Below are 20,727 nucleotides of genomic sequence, written 5' to 3'. Positions count from 1 at the left end.
TCTTCAAACAACTAATCGTCATATTGTGACTGAGATTTACAATATTAAGTGTGCACTACTGTGTTTAACACACAGTTTTACGAGTATGTTTTAAATGAGGTTTCAATATCGCACAAGACTATTGTTTTATGATTTAAACACCAAATAATTAAATGAATATGTATGATTGATAACATTTTCTCTATTTTGGTGGAGTTTTGTTCTCTGAGCTGGATCCAGCTCAGAGAACAAAACTCCACCAAAATCATCCACCTGAGCTACAAATCTTCTCCACCATCTCAAAATTTTCTCTATATAAATTAATTTATAAAGGGTTTAGATTGTACCAAAAGCTAAACGAAATGCAGTATCCTGTTGGCTAGACAGTATTTTAGTTCAATCTAATCATTGAAAAGTTGAAATAATCAAACAACCTACTGCATATTCAAAAATCCTAAAGACAGTAACTGAGTTACCGAAGTAAACTGAGAATTATTTATGTGAAGTACACCAATAACATAATACAAGCAACATGAGCTAACAATCGTAACGAGAATAAGTGGTCTTGGTTTTTGAATGATGTGATGTTTAGTGACTCACAACGAATGGATTTTGACACAGTATGACGATCTAAATTCCTCAACATCCTTAACGAACATTTAACTGACTAGATCACTATATCCTCCAAGGTCTTAGTAAAAACCTTATGTTCTCAGACGGCGAATCAAAACACTATAAGAACTAGTCAAGTACTTTGTATATTTTAGACCCATAGCTAAAATGATGATATATTTAAGATATCAGACAAAAAGATATTAAAAATAACAAGTCAAAATACTTAGATAACTAAAACATGAAACTAAATAATGCATTGATTGGTCATTTATGGAAATAGAAATGGCAAGAATCAACAAATCAACAGATAGCCTACAATCAGGGTCATACAAGCATATCATGAACTAATTAGTAAATAAATACACATAAAAAAGTACATAAACTAATTCCTCTAAAATTAATTTTCTGACTTTTACAATCTCTTTTTTCTTGTATTATCATAAGAAGTCGTTTAATGGTGAAGCATTTGGCTAGAGATAGATAGTGATAGGATCCAGGATACTCATTTCGTCATATTTGGGACTCGTCACCTGGATGTACTTGTATCACACAGTCGATGTTCACTCCGAGATTTGAACTCAGTGTCGTTCGCTTCAATGGGAAGATCCAAACAACCAATATCTATGTGATAAAGCATTTATTTTGAAACATGTAGGCTTTTAATTGAATCCCACAGGCGGTTTAGAGCACACATAACTCTAATGAGTTTTGAAGCAGAGAAATTAACTGCTAAATAGTATTACGAACAATCAGAATTTTGACGGTAAGGAGTTTGCTATAGTTACAATCTGCGTATTAAGATTTTACTTATAATCTGGGTATAAATTATAATTTAAAAGAACTTGTTTATCACAAGTATAACTTGATATAATATATGATTCTAATATTTATAAACTAGATATCATTTATAGTTATATATTTTCTAAAACATCATATTATGAACGAACAAACTAACGTGAAATGATTAAGCCCAGTTAATGAAAGAAATAACTCCCTAGATAAAATGTTAAATAGTAGTAAAAAAGTATATGTCAATCATTAGTTCTTTTATTTGAAAAGGGTGGAGTTTCGCCTTTGCTGATAGTGAAATATGAATCAATAATTGATCGATTGACTGAAAAAAAGGTTACATTCAACTATATTTTTATACAAATTTCTTTTGATTTACAACATGGAAACAGCTAAGTTAAAATCTATCTATAGCTCTTCTGAGGCTAATGCCTATCTCAAGCTCAGGTAGAAGAGGAGGTTTGGGCATAAACATGGCAACCCGATCCCGTAGAAAAAACCTTGCTAAAACATACACCAACCAGAAAAAATAAGTTAAACCAGTCAAATAGCAACCGAAATGAAGAGATACAACTTGACGGTGCTCGGAATAAGTGAAACCCATAAACACAAGCCGGACAGAAAGGGACAGATTCGAAAGAGGTGCTGTTAACCCTGGTCATGAAGAACAAAATACTCGACACACACACAGAGAGTTGCTCTGATGCTGTCCAAAGGAACGCGAAATACACTTATAGAATAGGAATCGCATGAACCTAGGATCATCAAAGCATCCTTCAGAACAAGGGAGGGAATTACAATGAATGTTATCGTATGAATCGTATGTCGATTCCCGAGCTGCTAAATTCTAACTGCCGATCACTAATCAACAAAATGGACTATCTTCAATTCCTACTAAGTCAAAATATTTATCGAAATCATGGTGTCATCACAATTCAAGAATCTTGGTTAAATGATTTACAGGACGACTGCCAAGTATCACTACGTGGTTTCAAAATTTATCGTCAGGATCGATCAAACAATAAAAAGAGGTGTGGCGGCGGTGTAGCTACGTTTGTAAAAGTGAACTGGTGTCGATCTTCGTTTGTGTGTTTCAAGTTTTCAAATGACTTTATCGACTGTCTAACTCTAAGATGTCGTCCAAAATATCTGAATAAATACATATATGTTTATGTTACCAATATCTACGTGACTGTAGCTTCCTTACGTCACTGGGTCACCAAAATGTAGTAGATTTTCCTACTCGTTTGGATGCTCATTTAGACTTCGTTTTCATTAATGATGTGGGTATATATGTGACTTGTAAACGTGCTCCATTGTCTAGCTCGGATCACTGTATAATTCATGTTCTATCTAAAGTATATGGAAAGCATGCGAAGAGTACACTCTTACATCAAACGAAGAAAGTCTAATATAGGAATTACTCAGAAGAAAATATCCGAAATCTGAAAAACATGTTTCATACTACTAACTGGGAATTATTTACAGATGACTCACTGAAAATCATCACTGATGTTATCACTTGTTACCTTAAATTCTGTTTTGATATTTGTTGTCCAACTGAAACCATTTTTGTAAGTTTTGATCGACTTACATCTTCACAACTAAAACGACTACGGAGGGTAAAAGAAAGAATGTACAAGGAGGAGGACTAAAATGGTCTGATAAACCTAGAGATTAGACGTCTCAAAAACTCTTGTTTTGCAAAAACTCTCCAAGTATGTGGAAACTCTTTAAAGAACTTACAGGTGACAGGCAGATTGGGAGCGATAACCAGCTGAATGTTTGTGACCTAAATAAGTCTTTTGTACGTCAGTCATCTGATGTGATGCTCCCTCTATCCACAGGTTTAAAGAATAGCTGTGTTCCTAGTTTCACCGAAACTGATGTCCGAAGATGTCTCCAGTCACTTAATTTATCCCGATTTTTAGGACCTGATGGTATCCCAAACCTCCTTTTTTAAAAATGTGCTGACGTCCTATGTTATCCATTCACGACTATCTTTAACAGATCCTTCTCATCTAATCTCATACCGAAAATGTGAAGATAATCCCTGTACCCAAGAAAGTATCTGGTGATAAGAATATGAAATTTACGTCATCACCTTGTTGATGTAAAATATGTAGATCAGAATGGATAAATATTTGTATCATATTCTGCAATATGTAGGAAGGACAAACTAATTAACTATGAGGTAATCACTATATAAAAATGAATCACGATGTGTATGTTAGAAATCAAATAATCAGTGGTCTTTTCTAAACAAATAAACAATAAACTTGAGCATTACCAAGAGAATGTGAATTCATACTAAACGATTCAAACATTAGTCTTAACAAAAACTGCATCACGTGGCAAGCACTAACTTGGAATTCTGAAAGGAAGCGGAAAAGAGAAAGACCAAGGAACACACTGTGACGGAAATCGGAAGCAGACATCAGGGGAGTGAATAGCAACTGGAAAAGATTGTCCAGGACAGAGTTGGATTGAGAAGGCTGATGGGCGGCCTATTCTCCTCCATAAGAGGTAACATGCGTAAGTAAAAAAAGAATGTAGGTATATTGAATGCACCACCACAACTTATGTTGCACAGTCTTCAAAATACAACATATACATGATTAGTTATTTGTAGATCATGTGAAATCGATTTGTCAATGAATTATTTAAAATTATTTTTTTTAAATTAATGCAATGAAAAATTGTTAAATAGAATAAATGCACTTAGTCTACTGTTTATAATTGGTCCATTAGCATACATCTTTAAAGAATATTATTGAATTTGATTTTTTCTAAAGAAAGAAAAACCTAAACTACACATCGTTTTGTTTTTGTTAAGACTAATGTTTGAATCGTTTAGTATGAATTCACATTCTCTTGGTAATGCTCAAGTTTATTGTTTATTTGTTTAGAAAAGACCACTGATTATTTGATTTCTAACATACACATCGTGATTCATTTTTATATAGTGATTACCTCATAGTTAATTAGTTTGTCCTTCCTACATATTGCAGAATATGATACAAATATTTATCCATTCTGATCTACATATTTTACATCAACAAGGTGATGACGTAAATTTCATATTCTTATCACCAGATACTTTCTTGGGTACAGGGATTATCTTCACATTTTCGGTATGAGATTAGATGAGAAGGATCTGTTAAAGATAGTCGTGAATGGATAACATAGGACGTCAGCACATTTTTAAAAAAGGAGGTTTGGGATACCATCAGGTCCTAAAAATCGGGATAAATTAAGTGACTGGAGACATCTTCGGACATCAGTTTCGGTGAAACTAGGAACACAGCTATTCTTTAAACCTGTGGATAGAGGGAGCATCACATCAGATGACTGACGTACAAAAGACTTATTTAGGTCACAAACATTCAGCTGGTTATCGCTCCCAATCTGCCTGTCACCTGTAAGTTCTTTAAAGAGTTTCCACATACTTGGAGAGTTTTTGCAAAACAAGAGTTTTTGAGACGTCTACATATTTTACAACAACAAGGTGATGAGGTAAATGTATGGGTTACATGATATCAAAGATCTTCTTAAGTAAATCACAGTGTCGAGGAAGGTCCAATAAAGTTCCCCTATTCACTATATCAAACGCTTTCTCATAGTCAGGGAAGTTGATGTATAGTGACTAGTTCCATTGAAATGATTGTTCAACGACGATCCGTAGTGTCACGGTTTGGTTTGTGTACGACCGCTCATCAAGGAATCCCGCCTGTTGATCTCGAAGTTGGGAGTCTACTGAATCCTTCATCCGGTTCAGCAACAATCGGTTGAAAATCTTTCCTGGTACTGATAGCAGTGTGATGCCTCTGTGGTGTGATCCAGTGATACCCATGTAGCTTTGTGTATGAGTTTTTGGTGGAAAGTACCGCCCCATCCATAATCATTTTGTTCAGTGCACATAGATTTGCGAATCTCTCGCCATTATCGTTCCTTTCTCCCAGTCTATGTCGTCGCACGATATCTTCACACCCGTTGTTGTCCATTCTGACTTTGGCGTTTGGATGTCTGTCCCTTTCTGTCCGGCTTGTGTCTATGGGTTTCACTTATTCTGAGCACCGTCGAGTTGTATCTCTTCAATCCGGTTGCTATTTGACTGGTCCTCTCGGTCTCCCACATTTTCCGGACGTCCCATTTACCGATAAAAATTTTCGCTGTTGTTGGTAGATGTGGTATCAGCCTCGTGACGTTCGGAGAATCTCAGCTTTCATCATGAGGTTCCATAATTCTTCCTTCAACTCACACAGCTGAGTTGAAATTATTTATTCTGGTTGGCGAATGGTTTAGCAAGGTTTTTTTCTATTGGTTATGGTTGCCATCTTCATGCCCAACCTTCTTCCTTTATCTGGGCTTGGGATCGGCAGTAGCTCTTGAAGAGCTAAACGTGAAAGTTGCAATATATTTACTGACCCGCCATTTAATTTTAGGACCTGATATACATAATTCTTATAAAATGGAATTTTTAAAGATCGGATTCACTATGAGAATGTATACTTTCGACGATATTAATATATCTCTGTATATACTGGGTGATTGAATAGTCGCATAAGGAAAAACAAATTTGATGGCAACTCACGAGCTAATTTGAAGGAATTACATTTAAAACTAGTAATTAATTAGCAAAAAATATATCGATTTGGTTTGATGAATTTTGGAGTTTTGAAAATAAGACGAAATTTGAAAAGTAGAAATGTCACAATACTTAAATGGTGACAAACAGTTGTTTATTTCAATAGAAATTTAAAAAATTAAAAAGCGCACTTTCAATCATATCCAAAATCTAAGATTATGAATAGAAATACGATTTAAACAATGAAAATACAACAGTAGACATTAATTATTCCCACTAGGGAGATTCAATGAATGTATGATAAAGACTTATGATAGCTAAGAACAATTTTTAGCGAAATGATTAGAAGAAATAGAACGACTAGATAGAAAGAGAGAGATATTCACACATAAACAGAAAAAATCAAGTAATAAGTAAATTGTGTTATTCTCTACTATATTTGTGAAGAACTAGAATAGAAATTCAGGACAGACAAAATCTAAACATAATAACACACACTAAGTGAAAGTTAGAAGAAGAGGATGACAATGTGTGGAATAATAAAATGTTCCGAATAGGTTTGTGTATTTGCATCGCATATTCAACAGATAAGGAATATATATCTTAACAAAACATATAATCTACTATATAGAGTGATTAAATTTTAATGAAATGGTGTTACTTGATTAACTAATTCCAATAAGATTATAAAACACTGCAATGAAAGAAGTTTCAAAGCGATTTAATTATCTTCATAATCTGCAAGTGAATAAACTACTTTTAATACGATTTGTTACTTTATAACTAAACAATTTAAGAATGAAGATCCAACCAATAATTCACCTATTCACATATACCTTCAAGTAAGCTACAGAAGAACAATTTTTTTCTGAAAAGCAGAAACAAAACTCCAGTGCATAATAAGGTATGAACAATCAATGAAGCTATTTATATGCCTATCGTAGAACCACCACTATAATGGTTTCTGGAATAGTCTTTTTAAGCGCCGAAATAGATTTACTGAAATGAAAGCTTATTCAATAATGGATTACATATTAGATTATAAATAAGTTCAAATAAATTAGCTGAGTACATGTAATAAAGTTAAACATACTTTGCCAAATCTAGGTTGACCAATCGAAGCGCGAAATTCTGAATTATTATTTGTATATAATTTTAAATGTGCAAATATATGGTCTAATTGTTTTCGCCAAAAACCTGTTGAATTAGGTTTAACGAAGAAAATATGGATAGTAAAAACTAATATCTATAATAATGAGCAGTGCAAAATCATCAAAACAAACTTCACTTGTTCACAAACGATGTAATACAAAAATATGAGTATATGTACAATTTAGTTGACGAAAGAGTAAAAAATAATTCCAAAAGTCCTAGACTATATGGGAAAATATTATTTAGATATTTAATGATTACCCATGAAGCCTTAAATGATAGCAAATTACAGAAACTACATACAAATCTAACATAGAGAGGACTTTCAATGCAAAACGTTAACTGTCCGAGAAAATATTGGAATGCCGTTTAGTCTGAGCTTATGGGATTGAATTGAGAATTAGGCAACTGATGCCAGCTTTCAATAAGTCTTTAGCTGATGTCCATTTGTGATAAAAATGATCACCGAATACTATAACGACTCAACAAAACCAAGTCATGTCCATTTACCGTTCATGAACATATGAACTGGTAACGAGCTGATCAAAATAATTTCGATATGCTACACTTAGTTCAAATGAGTAATATTATCGTCTTCTTGATCAGTATAAAAATAACGCAATAAGTAGCTAACAGTAATTTCACTTATCGTTTCTATTTAGTTGAGTTTCGTGCTATCCAACGGTAACGATGTGAAGACTTAAGATTTAGAAGTAACAACAACGTACTGTTGAAATTATGAACCGATTAATGTTAGACCACCACCATTGAAAGTTTGGAAACACTGAACGGCAGTTTTGTCTTAGTATGGTACTTCTAAGGAGTGCGCATCCACGACTCCGCAGACGGGAATCGAACCCTAGAACTCCAGTCTAGCGTGCCACATTCCATCTATGACCTTAAGACCATCCACAAACTCTGCTTTACCACTATCCATAGTCTTATTTTCGAACTGAATTTGATCCTGATTTATTAATCTAGTAGTGGATGATTAGAACAGCTTTCGATCGCATGTCCTTCCCAAGGTCATCGGCAAATGATCTGATATATTGTCTTCTTAACGTGTCGGCTTACTTCATTTCCGAGTTCTTCATGGTTCTACTTGACATATATGAGATGTGGAAGCACTTAACATCTGGTATAATAACAACAGAAATGTGATAAGGATCTGACACACTTAAAACATATTTCTCACACTGGTTGGAGAATTCGCTAGAACCGAATATTTCGTGAGGACAGACAATATCTGTTATGACACCAAAAGAGTAATCAGTTGTGAACTCATATTTAATGAAGACTATACTAGAAATACATAAGTCATTAAAATAACACACATTTGATTAAATGGCATGAAAACTTATCAGAAATTAATACATCTCTCTAACAGTGCTTTTTAATTTCACCCGACATGATTAAACTATTAGGATAAGCGGCATATTACAAGAGAACTTTTGAAATTGCTTAACGTTTACTTTGCTAAGAACTTTATTGCTCTCTTCATTAACCATGGAACTGTCCTTTAGGTTAACAAATGACAAATCGGTTGGATCAATATATAGATAATTTTTGAATGTGATTTGATTGTTTGAGCATGTTTCTTCAGCAAGTCAACGAGCAGTAAGTGAGACCTATTGAACACATCTTCACCAAATAGAAGAGACATTTCTTCTGCCATTGAAATCGACATTTTTACACTTGTTTGTTGCAACAGTGAATTAAAAAAAAGGAATTCGGTTATAATTAAAAACTGAGTTGAGGAGTAGATGGAACCGAAAATTGAGTTGCAGCTAGAAACAGACTGTTGTAATAAACAAACTGAAACTTGCGAATTGACCCCGTCATCATAGTTAAGGATTCCGAAGATATAAGTGACAGATATAAGGCTACACAAGGCCTCAAAATTTAGCACATGAAAACAAAAAACTATCCCTAGTGTGTGACTATCTCATAAAAACTGGCAAATGCCCGCTCTACCTGGAACATACACTATTACTGTTAACATGGTCACTATCAAAAGCAAACTCACCACATTTAACAAAGTATACACTCTTTAAAATACAAAGCTTACCTCTTCCGGGACTTATTGCAGTAAGTGTAGGTATTCTGTCTCTCAGTTGAACATCAGCTGACAAACGGTTTTGAGCTAACTGATCTTGACATCGTAAGTTTGTTGAACTTGGATAAAATATCCCATAAGTTTGGGTAGAAACATTTGCGACTACAGGTTGTAAGTAATTGTGCTGTGAAACCGACTTTTCAGATTGATTTCCGCCAATATCAAATCCATGGTGACCTAAAATTTAGTAATTCAAATCATAATAATAAAAAGCCAAAACAAATGTTTTAGTATGCCGAAAAATATTGGGTAATTACACGTTATCTTAATATACAGATCACTTGTAGTATCTATTTATATTCTGTTACATAAGATTAATTCAAAATATCAAGATTCGTAGAACATATCACGTTTCAAATTACCAAGCTAAAATTTACTAGTTAAGTATTTTCAGTTGAACAAAACATTGTGGAGAAATTAACGTGAATTAATCAAATCATCAAAAACCATAAACTCGTTACACTAGGAATATAGGATAAATTAAGACATGAGTGACCAATAAAGTATCCAACTGAAAATTCAGGCAGCTAATATGATCAACTCACAATGGGATTTGAATAAAAACGTTTATGAACGCCCTTATCCAGAAGACAGGTGTTCTCACATCGACGATAAGAAAGACATCAGATCTGACAACTCTGATTGTTAACCAAGAACTCATAATATTTCATTGACTTTTATGCATCTTATGAACAATGTTTTATTGATCCAATTATTGATTTGACTTGATTACTTAAGATGTAGCAGAAGTTTTTGCAAACCACAAAATATATAAATGGAAAATTTACTAGTAAGCATTTATAATAACCGAGTAATACACGAAAGTATTATACAATAGTCCGATCTCGTTGATAGTACTGAGCCCAGAAAAAAGCGACAAGAGTATTAAATATAGGATACCTTTCATAATATTGTGATAGTGGTAAATTATAGAACATTCCTTACACGAGTGTTATTTTGAGGCTTATAATTTTTCTAGTCTGTGGATGCTGATACGCTCAAAAGTGGAGTCAGATAGTTCTTTTTCTTTAAAGTATTTCATGTAGCCATTCACTGAAGCAATGCGAGAGGGATCGTAATATAATAAACAAGCTCAGATATAAAAAACAGCCAGATGAAAAACCAACAGGACTGTTAAAAGTGCCTCCCAAAATGAGTTATGTATCCCTCTCTGATATATTGAAATCAATTATTTATCATCATAAAAAAAATTTTTTTAAAGATTAGATGCAAATTTATCTTAGAACCTTTTATCTGTTATATAAGTGATAACTTAGGAAGCAAGTTAGCTTTTATGACATGAATAATGTAGTTCAGATTATTGCATGAAACGATCATTAAAATATTACTTATACATAAGTGAATTTACTCACTTGATCTATTAATCATTGGAAACCATCCAGTACAACGTGGAGGAGGCATCAAGTTTAATCCACAATAAGAACAATAATTTGCTTCTTTTGGATTCGGTAAATCGCACTTTATACAATGAATAAAACCATCTCGTAGAGTGATTTTATTTTGATTATCTTTTGGAGTGTTATGCAAACCAACAGATGACATATCTCGAATCGAATCTGAAGAATTCGAGTTGAATAACTGTCTGTTACCATTAATATTATCAGAAGATTTCATTTCACCACCATTCAGTGATTGTTGATAGTGTTTTGGTACTTCTAAACCACACCAATCACAATATCGAGCATCAAGATTATTTTCACGATGGCAATAAGGACAAGTAGAAAAACGTACATTTTTACACATTTCTGGATAAGGTATGGGAGGATGAGAATCAATTGTAGACTGGAAACCCGAAAGAATGACATTAGTTGCTCCTGTTGCTAACTTAGCTTCACATATTATACAACTTTTTAGGTCAGTAGGATTCATTGTCTTACATGTTGTACACAAACGAGATTCTTTACGACATTGTCCATACTTCTACGAAGTTATTTTTACAAGCAGAAAAGACGAAAATCAAAGTTTAATATTTAAGGATGTTAGATTAACATCAAGACTATATCAAAGATCTTTTATAGTATGTCTGAATTATTTCTAACCCATAAGACAGGTTTTTGAAACTAAACAACGCATCGACGTAATGATAATGCGTACGGCAGAGAAGATTATTAGAGTAAGATTGAAGCACACGAATTAGGTTACGATTCGTTGAGCCAAAGACGAGCACTCATGACAAGACAAATTTGGTCACTTTGCGTAACAAGAAATACACATACTTAATGAGCGTTATTCGTATAACAGTAAAAGTTACCAAACAAATAGTCCGATCACTCCGTAAAGATAGGTTTGTCAAGGGTTATGACCTCTCGGCATGAAATATTTCAGGAAGGCATTTGTACGGCAAAATGTCGTGGTTCATAGTAATCCACGATAAATAATAATTTATTATATCTTACAGTATTTCATTCACACTACAGATAGAGTACTAAACCTAAAATGATATCGAAGCCTAAAGAGGATACATAAAAGCTCTTACAGATTTTACACTAATGGTTAATGCATACGTATTTGTATGCTTACGATATTCACATTTGTGAGGATCTGTTTAAGAGCCTTACATGATTTCTGACTTGAATATGCTTTATAAGAAGCGTCTGTGATAGCCGATTAAGATATTTTACATTAAAACATACTACTCATAAGTAACAAAAGGTGTAAAGCAAAACCAAACGAGAATTCTAACAGCGAAATTGTAAGAAATGAACAGGAAAACACATAATTCCCCATTTGACCTAAAGTTCATGTGTTATAGCACAGAAATATTTGAGAATGCACATTATTGAAAAATTCTCAACGAAGAAGTAACCACCAATAAAGGTTCATTGTCACTAGAATCATGAACCGACCAATGTTAAACCACCATTGCAAATCTGGAAGCAGTGGATGGCGAATTCGTCATAGTATGGGACTCTTCAGCAGTGCGCATCCACGACCCCACACGCGGGATTCGAACCCACGACCTTCAGTTTTGCGCGAACGCTTAACCTCCTGAACACTAGTCCTAGGTCTGAATTCCGCGTGTGGTATTGTAGATATGCACTGCTGAGGAGTCCCATACTAGGACGAACTAGCCGTCCAATGCTTCCAGGTTTTATATCGTAGTCTAACATTGATCGGCAAACGGTTTCAATGAAATTAAACAATCTCCACAATTCAGAACATAAAACGTTTATTATGTTCTAGGAGCCAAATATTTAAGTGAATTGAGAGAATAAATCCAGCAGATGAGTTGTAATAAAAGAAGGCTCAAAATAGTAGATGCAGTCACTACATTACATACCTAAACAGAGAAATAAAAATTGGCAATTACAAGTTAAGGAAACGTTTTCGGCAAAATAAAATCAGTTAAACATATGAAGAAACGTAAGTTTCATGTATGCTAAGTTAAAAAGATTAAATAAAACAATCATACCTGTATCTGTAGTGGACTTTCACAAACTAAACAGCTAGTTAAATTTAATGGTACATGCGCTTTACAATAAGGACATACACCAATATTTTCTAAAGCAGAAGAACCATATTTCTGTGTCGACAATGTGGGTAGACTTACACCGCAATGGAAGCAAAAGTTCTGTTTTCTACTCACTGGCCTTGGATGGTGACAATTGGGGCATCTGAACGGTATTAATAATAATAATAATAATAATAATAATAATAATAATAATAATAATAATAATAATAATAAACATGCTGAAGTTTATGAGAACCAACAAAACTTGTATGTTGAAATCTGTATATTTTTTGCATAGTAAGTTCAACAAATAAAAGACTTATAAACTTTAAATATTCATTATTACTTTTGGACGAAGAAGGAAATTGCGAAAATGTTAAAACCACGAATGCTAAACAAATGAAGCTCAGATATGTATTTTCCTGGAGATGTGTAAGAATAGGCACTTAATAACGGCAACGGATTTGTTATTTTTAAGCATTCTTTTCAATTAAAAAATATAGAAATGAAATCTCTAGATTACCGAGGCTAAATAAATTTAGTATATAACACAAATTCATGTTGAAAACGTAGAACACCATTCATATCTAACCTACCTAATTTGAAATCTTTTAATTTCTCTTAACAATTTCGCTTGAAAAAGGTTGCCAAACGTCGTATAATTCTTATACCAAAGATTGATTGAGAAATTGCGAATTAGGTTTATAACACAAAACACCATTTAATTCCCAGAAAAAATGTTTGCGAAGTTCTAGGTTTTAAAATTATTGTGTTTGCTATTATAAGTTATGGTAATATTCTTAAGAATAACAGAAGTTTAGAAATGCTTTCACAAACTACAGAGAGTTGACATGTCATTCACCTTTTTAAACGAAAAAAGTAACATCATTATATTTCACTCTTCTGCAAAAGAATAAAATGAAAGCATGCCAAAGACAATTTCAATAACACGTAGGATGACCGTATGCTTTTTGAAGAAAGTAATCATTACAAATCATCCATATTTCTCTCATATCTATCTATATCATTTATTTACCCACCCATGATATTGGAGGACAGTCAAGCAACGTCTAGAATTTTCCGAAATTAGTAACGTAAACCACTGAATGTCAACTCAGTGGTCTAAAGGTTAAGTGCTCAGTGCGAGGTCTAAATGTTTCTGGGTTCAATTTTCGGTAGGATAGTGGATGCACGCCGCTGAAGAGTTCTACACTAGGGTGAAACAGCTGTCCAATGGTTCTCGGTTTTAAATGGTTGTTTAACTACAGTCAGTTATTAAATTAGAAGGATGTTTTATTACTTATCGGTCAAGATGAGAGCATATAATTAAATACGACTTATATCATTTAAAAAATATTTTCACTATCATTAAGCACTGTTAGCATGGTTACAACATAAACTAAACAAAGTTTGTTTATGTTGACTTGGTAACGAATGTTATGTCATCTGAATGATAAAAGATTGAATTAGCTTGTAAGTCTGGAAATAAGTTATTGATGGTCGGTGATAATGAAGGATTAACATTCACCTGATTATATGAGATACGCTGCACGCACAGAAGTTTCTTTAATTAACAGATATGATAACTTGTGGTGACATGTAACTATTTCGTGCGACGCATAAACAACAGATTGCTACAATTTATGTTAAGTAATAGTTATATAATAACTGAGAAATGAGCCAGAACAACAATGAATTACGAAAGTATTACAGGTAGTAAGTAATGATAAGTGACTAAATGGTGGTCAGAATCGATGACTTATGTTTACAACTGGTTGTTTCACATTCTATTTTGGTCGCTCACATAAGTAATATTTTCTAAGTGTTTGGAAAGTAAATGGAATACATTTGATCAACATAGAACATGAAAGTACAATGCAAAAAATGCTTGAAATTGGTGTCTCACAAGCTTTTTATAAATATTTTTGGAAATCTATTTTGTACATTGACTACATAGATGTGATCTAAAGGGTGTTGAACTATTATTCAAAAAAGTGAGTGAGGGGAGAACTTTTAAAAACACCTAGAAGAAGAGTTAATGGAATCAAATTACCACAACGGCCAGTAGTATGTGCTCCATTTCAGAACACAAAACGTGATGATCAATTACGCCACCAATGATGTTTTCTCTCAACCCTATCGTTTTTTTATTAAGTGTTCGAAGAATTCGAAAACAAGCTTTTCAATAAATGTGACCAGATTTCTTATGTGTGATAACCAAGTATAACAGCTATACCGAACTAATGATGAACAAGCTGAAATATATTTACAAGTTCACACAAAAACCAAACAATCAAAAAGAGTAGTCACAGAGGAAAAAACATTAAAAACACAGTAGATAAATTTTGACTGGTAGTGAAATCCGGGATACGCGTTCTATTCCATTCGGGACTTCTTAACTGGACGCATCTGTATCCTGGGACAACAACTTACCAAAATTCAGTCTTGAATATCGTGAAGATAAGAAAGTGTGTAGAAATAAATCGAAAAACTAACCGTAAAATATCTGTTGTCTGTTGTAGTTTATTAATCATATGAGATGAAAGCTCAGGGTATTCATGAATCAATGACGATTTTATCGATATATTCTAAAGGGAAAGTAGAATTTTAAAAAGACTATTGCTACTTTATTAGTATGAAAAGAAAATAATATTAGGAAAAAAGTGAATTATTTGTATTTCATTCTTTAATTCAGTTGAATAAAAACAATTGATTTCATGTAGTACGAATTAATGAGGAGAGTCTGGAAAACTTAAAATGATCTTCACTGCAAATCGATCTCAGTAGACTAATATTACCAACCATGGGAAGTAAAACACTATATTTTTTCGAAAATGTTCATTCAAGACACATGAGAAATTTACATAGATATAATTCTCATGAAAACAATGACATGATTTATTCACGTTATTTTTTTTGCGAATTTATCTTTGTTGGTTTTTAGCACTATTTATAGATTCTTTAAACATTTTTACATTTAATGGTTATAATATTGCAGAAGTTTTTGGAACTGAAACAATTTCAATACTTGAACATGCAACTTCATCTAGGTGTAATTAGAAAATAGCAAGTTATAATTATTATATTGTTATTAAAACTAAGTACCCAATCATTTGTGAAACCATTCAAGATGGTAATTAAATGTACGTGGATTTGAGGCCTGTTTTTGGTGTAAATGCTAATGATGCTACCAGGTTGGTTGAACTGAAATGGGTGGGGATGGGTTCGAACCTGCTATTAAATGGGCAAAAATCAAGCGATCTAGTCACTGAACTACTATTTGAAACTAAAAATCTGCTTAGCCATTTCATTATATCTTTAGAGACAACAAAGGTTATGTGGATACGTTTTTAAAGTATTTCAGTGGAAATTTTTAGTTGAGAATGATATGAATTAACTGTCCAGAATTCGTTTTTTAGGAGGAAGATAAACGTTTAAAGCGTTTTATTTAGAGTATAATACTTCAGATGTATTTTAGATGTAGTATAGCAGAACGAGAGGGATTCAGGAATCATGTTTCTGGACAATATTTTTCCGTTTGGTTCCTATATTTAATTTATTTATTATTCTCATTGAATCGAATTCATATTTTGAATATGAGAAACTATTTTGAGCCAATAACACTTGTTTAAATTCACAAATTTCTAAAACTTTGTTAAAGAAAAACATTATAGCCTTAAAATGTTATTTTTAAAGCTTAAGAAAACACCAAACTGTTTCAACTCTAAAAATAAAAAAGAAAGAAATGGTTCACATTACATTTTAGTTCATCCAGTCAATCAACAAGGCAGTAAATGGGAAGTAGTTCTAACAGGTTAACAGGTTACACCCTTGTTAAGGGAAATAAGAATTACAATCACTGATTTCCTGTTACGTATACGTGTACACTTGGATATTGCATGAATTTGTGTAGATTAAATTCATAACAAAAAAAACAAACTTTAATGGTTATCTATATCAAAATTTCAGTTTAGAAAAAATATCTTTATAAGTAATCATTTGTTTTCCCTTTTTTCTTTCTCGTAAATAAAGGCACTAATCAGTTTTTAAATAATATTATGATTTCTACCAGTAAAAATAAAGTGGATGATTAGGCTTTTTGAAATGATTTTAAGCTTCGAGGTTCTGAACACACATTAAGAATAGGATAAGGTGCGGAAAACACTCCAATATCATTCAACAAACTGTAGACAATGAGTAAAATTTATGATAATCTATTTTAAATTATTATCGATTTAAGTGTAATGTGATTCATATATCGGGTAAAGTTTTATTCAACCAACTTTGAACTACATTTTAGTTGTGTGAAGACTAGAGACGTTACTCCGACTGCTCAAACGAAAGTAAGTGAATCAGAGTTTCAGCCAACAACCTACTGACTGAAAGCTGAGTACCTTAACCACCACTCTTTATTAGATCTCAAGTGCTTCAGTTTGTTTATATGTTTTTCAGCTTAAATACATTATAAACTTTTTGGAGGTAGTCAGTTTAACAATTAATGAATGCAAATAAGTAGGAAATATTTAAATGTTTCAAATAATTTTCGCGTTCAGTTAACTGACCATCTAAATGATGTAGACCCTAAAACTGTAGGTAGATATATAAAGTTTATAAAGATAAGTTTAAGAATAAAAATTAACTTAAGAAATTGTTCTGCAATTATCTTGTCAGAGTTCAATATTTGTATTTAAAAGTTATACAAATGATTGCAAAATTGATACTGATCAATTTGGTTTTGGGTTCATTAACAGTAGGTATATATTTGAATTAAGTGTTACTTAGAACCGATCGAAAAATATTTCATATGATTAATTATTAAAATTGAGTGCCAGTAAGTCAGTCGAACACAACGTATAACCTGGCACATGTGTACATCAGTTCAATTTGCCAAACTCCATTAACACAGCGAGAGCAGTGTAGAGGTAGTAAGTTTTAGTGTTGAAATTGAATATGTAAGTATAAGAAACAAAATGAGAGATGTCGATACAATTTAGGATTAATTAGATAGTTAGGGTACAGGAAGACGTTGTATAAAGTTCATCTGAACGCAAAAATTATTTGTGTGAATTCCTATGATTTTTTGGCTGTATGTAAAACACCGAAAATTTAAAAATACAGCAGATTGAAAGATATTTCATAGGTAACTTTATACGCTAGTGTTACTCCAATTTAGTGTACACTTAACTAAATGTGCTTTGGATTTTGTAATAAATAATGCTAAACTAAATGCATATCTCTTTTAACTAATAAATGGTTGTATTTTTGAGCATGTAATAAATAACTCCGTTAATTCAAAAACACCGTAACAAACATTTACAATCTTTCCAGCATTTTTATCCCCGCTTTTTTATCAAAACTCAAAATTCTACTTACTCAAAGAAGTTAGACGAAACTAATAGTTGGACTGACCAAACAACTGCCTGTTTTTACAGTTACGTAAACTAATGAATATAATAACAGATTGGTATTGGAATTTAATTCCATAAATATCCGTCTTTATTTTCCTAAACACCTTCTAACGTTTGTGTAAACTCATGCTTAGACGGTCTATTTCGAATATCATAAATTTAGATGATCCATTTCAGCATGTTAATAAGTCACGATTAGTATTAAATTAAATAGACCATCTCTCATAGGTGAATGAATAACTTACAGAAGCTTCAAGTGAATATTGAATTATAACGTTCCCAAATTTTCTGTAGTTTTTTTATTAGAATTGTATGTTTGTGATAATATAAGACTGAAAACACTTCATAATCTTTTAAATCACATATTTAGTCAAAATTTCTTGTTTCACTGTAAACGCTACACAAAGTAACCTACCATATTAAATTATTTTATCAACAAGAGTTCATTAGAATATGATTCCTCATTTATGCAAAATGAAATTAAAAATTTCAAACTTGTCTAGTACAGTTTGTGTAAGACCTTACTGTTGGAGATACTTACGTCGTAAAAGTTTACATTTCATAAACCTCAATTGGAAGGAACAATAAAATATTTCCACCTTGTTTGGCAAACTGGGACCCCTTTAAAAAAGATATGATTAAGATAAGCCTGAGTTGTTGTAGGATTGTAATCGGCAGCACTCAAGTAACCAACTTGGTGCTCGACTGAGCTATAAAACTTAACTTTTATAAAAGTCGTGATTTTATTTCAATCATTGTACTCAAGCAAAAAACTCGTTATTTAACTGGAGGACGAGGGAAATCATTTCGCAACAAGTAAACACTTAAAGATCTATTATTTCGCCGTCGGAATATAAATTGCATCAAAGCATATTCCGTACAGGATTATGTTGGAGCACGCTGGTTGACTATTTCCTAACCTATCAGTGCTAGGGAATAGTTGAAGAAGACTAGAATCTTCTCATGTAAAACCATAAATATACTAACGGTATTCTTATTGTGCTTCCTATTTCTATTCTATCTGCCCTTGTTACTTGGAATATAATTTGATTCCTGTTCAACCATGTTCTGATTTGGGGACTTGTCGAGTGGATCGGTGTCCAGGAATACAAAGCAATAGGAATAGCTCGGTCGTAATAAGAGAAATTATAACACCTAATAATTGACAATGTAACCAAAAGGCCAGAATGAAATCAAAGATAAATAATTACAAATTGAAGTTAAAAAGAGAGGATAGTGTAATAATAAAAACAACACGGTTACGGTTTGGAAAAAGAAACAGAACGTACATTATTCTGATTGTCTGCTGACAATACAGACTCATTTTTCAAATTAACCTGATTTTCTTGATCTAAAATAGTGTTAATGTAAATAAATCAGTAAATTTAATAGTCAGTAAAAGGGTTTCATACATGTAAATATGATTATCAGTTATGATAAATACTAAAGGCAACTTTTTTTAGCATTACAAGCATATATATTTGCACAAATAAAATACGGTGTTATTTGTTCAAAGTCTGAAACGAATTTTTATTGTTACCGTAGGTTTCCAGCTCTTTAAGGGAGTTAGAATTTAGTTATCCTCAATTCAGGTTAGATTCAAGCAAATATCACAAATAAACAACTGAGGCAATTAAACCATAGCTAATAAAGCACTCTGCCTTCGGCTCACTTAATGTCTATTTGTAATCTATCAAGTTGAATATTAAAGATTAACTAATGAGGTACTATCATATATTTATCTCAGGTGATGTTTACATGTTATTTACTCGAAATGATCCGCTAATATTCTCTTGGATGCTCTTTCGTTCTAATGCACATCTAATTCACATCAAAGACTGGCATTTTCTGATAGCTCTACTTAACAAATTGATGTTATTGAAAAATTCCACTAAATTTTACTAAAACCTGAATCCTAGTATTACATTACTTTTTGTCATAATTTTTCAACCATATACAGTCAGATATTGTTTAAGAATACATCAGTTACTGTCGGACCCTTTTCGTATTTACCAGATATGAATAAATCCAGGTATATGTAGAACAACAAAATATAATTATCTTTAAATAAACAGTTTACTGGCACATGAATATGATTTTTTTAAAACAGAAGTCAAATGGAGTGAGGCGAAGAACCTATTAGCCTAGATATTCATAAAACTGCTATAGGTAAACCTCGAAATTATTATTAAAAAGTCAAGACAACGGAACAGCACGTGGTTGAACAATATAGAACACTACACCACAAGTGAAAGTTACGCTTCCTACATAAAAGATCAATTAATTAAGTCCTACTGTAACTATACACAATCAATACAATTTCATATAAATAACAGCATGTACCACCGCTAACATTACTATGACATAAAAATGTAGAAATAATGCTGAGAATAAAAGAAATGAGGTGAGCAAAAAACAGAAGATAAATTCCACATAACTAGAAATATTAGCTTGACTATCAAGTAAAAATGCACGGAAACAAGGACTAAATTATGAAGAGAAAAATCCTGGTCACAAAGAAAAGTCTCGTAAAAGTAGTACAAAGTAAAAAACAACCATAGGTAAGAACCGTTTTAGTCACTGAGACTAACCAATTGATTGTAAACCA

At 32.5% G+C, this 20,727-nt stretch overlaps 1 protein-coding gene across 2 annotated transcripts in view; it reads right to left on the bottom strand.

Annotated features, from left to right (window-relative positions):
* Positions 1-20,727, bottom strand: part of DZANK1_1 (double zinc ribbon and ankyrin repeat domains 1) — a gene marked incomplete at its 5' end in the record, with an annotated part of 42,121 nt that overhangs the window by 14,862 nt on the left and 6,532 nt on the right. For both annotated transcript variants that reach the window (XM_051214661.1, XM_035730507.2), the window contains 6 exons: positions 7,065-7,168; positions 9,192-9,416; positions 10,613-11,180; positions 12,673-12,874; positions 15,208-15,299; positions 19,409-19,470. In XM_051214661.1, the coding sequence (XP_051073593.1) occupies positions 7,065-7,168; positions 9,192-9,416; positions 10,613-11,180; positions 12,673-12,874; positions 15,208-15,299; positions 19,409-19,470 (1,253 nt within the window). The remainder of the gene's footprint in view (positions 1-7,064; positions 7,169-9,191; positions 9,417-10,612; positions 11,181-12,672; positions 12,875-15,207; positions 15,300-19,408; positions 19,471-20,727) is intronic.

This window comes from Schistosoma haematobium, chromosome 1 (assembly GCF_000699445.3).
Source record: "Schistosoma haematobium chromosome 1, whole genome shotgun sequence".
Lineage (NCBI taxonomy): Eukaryota > Metazoa > Platyhelminthes > Trematoda > Strigeidida > Schistosomatidae > Schistosoma > Schistosoma haematobium.
Note: the sequence above shows the minus strand (reverse complement) of the source record. Positions and strands in the feature narration are given on the sequence as shown.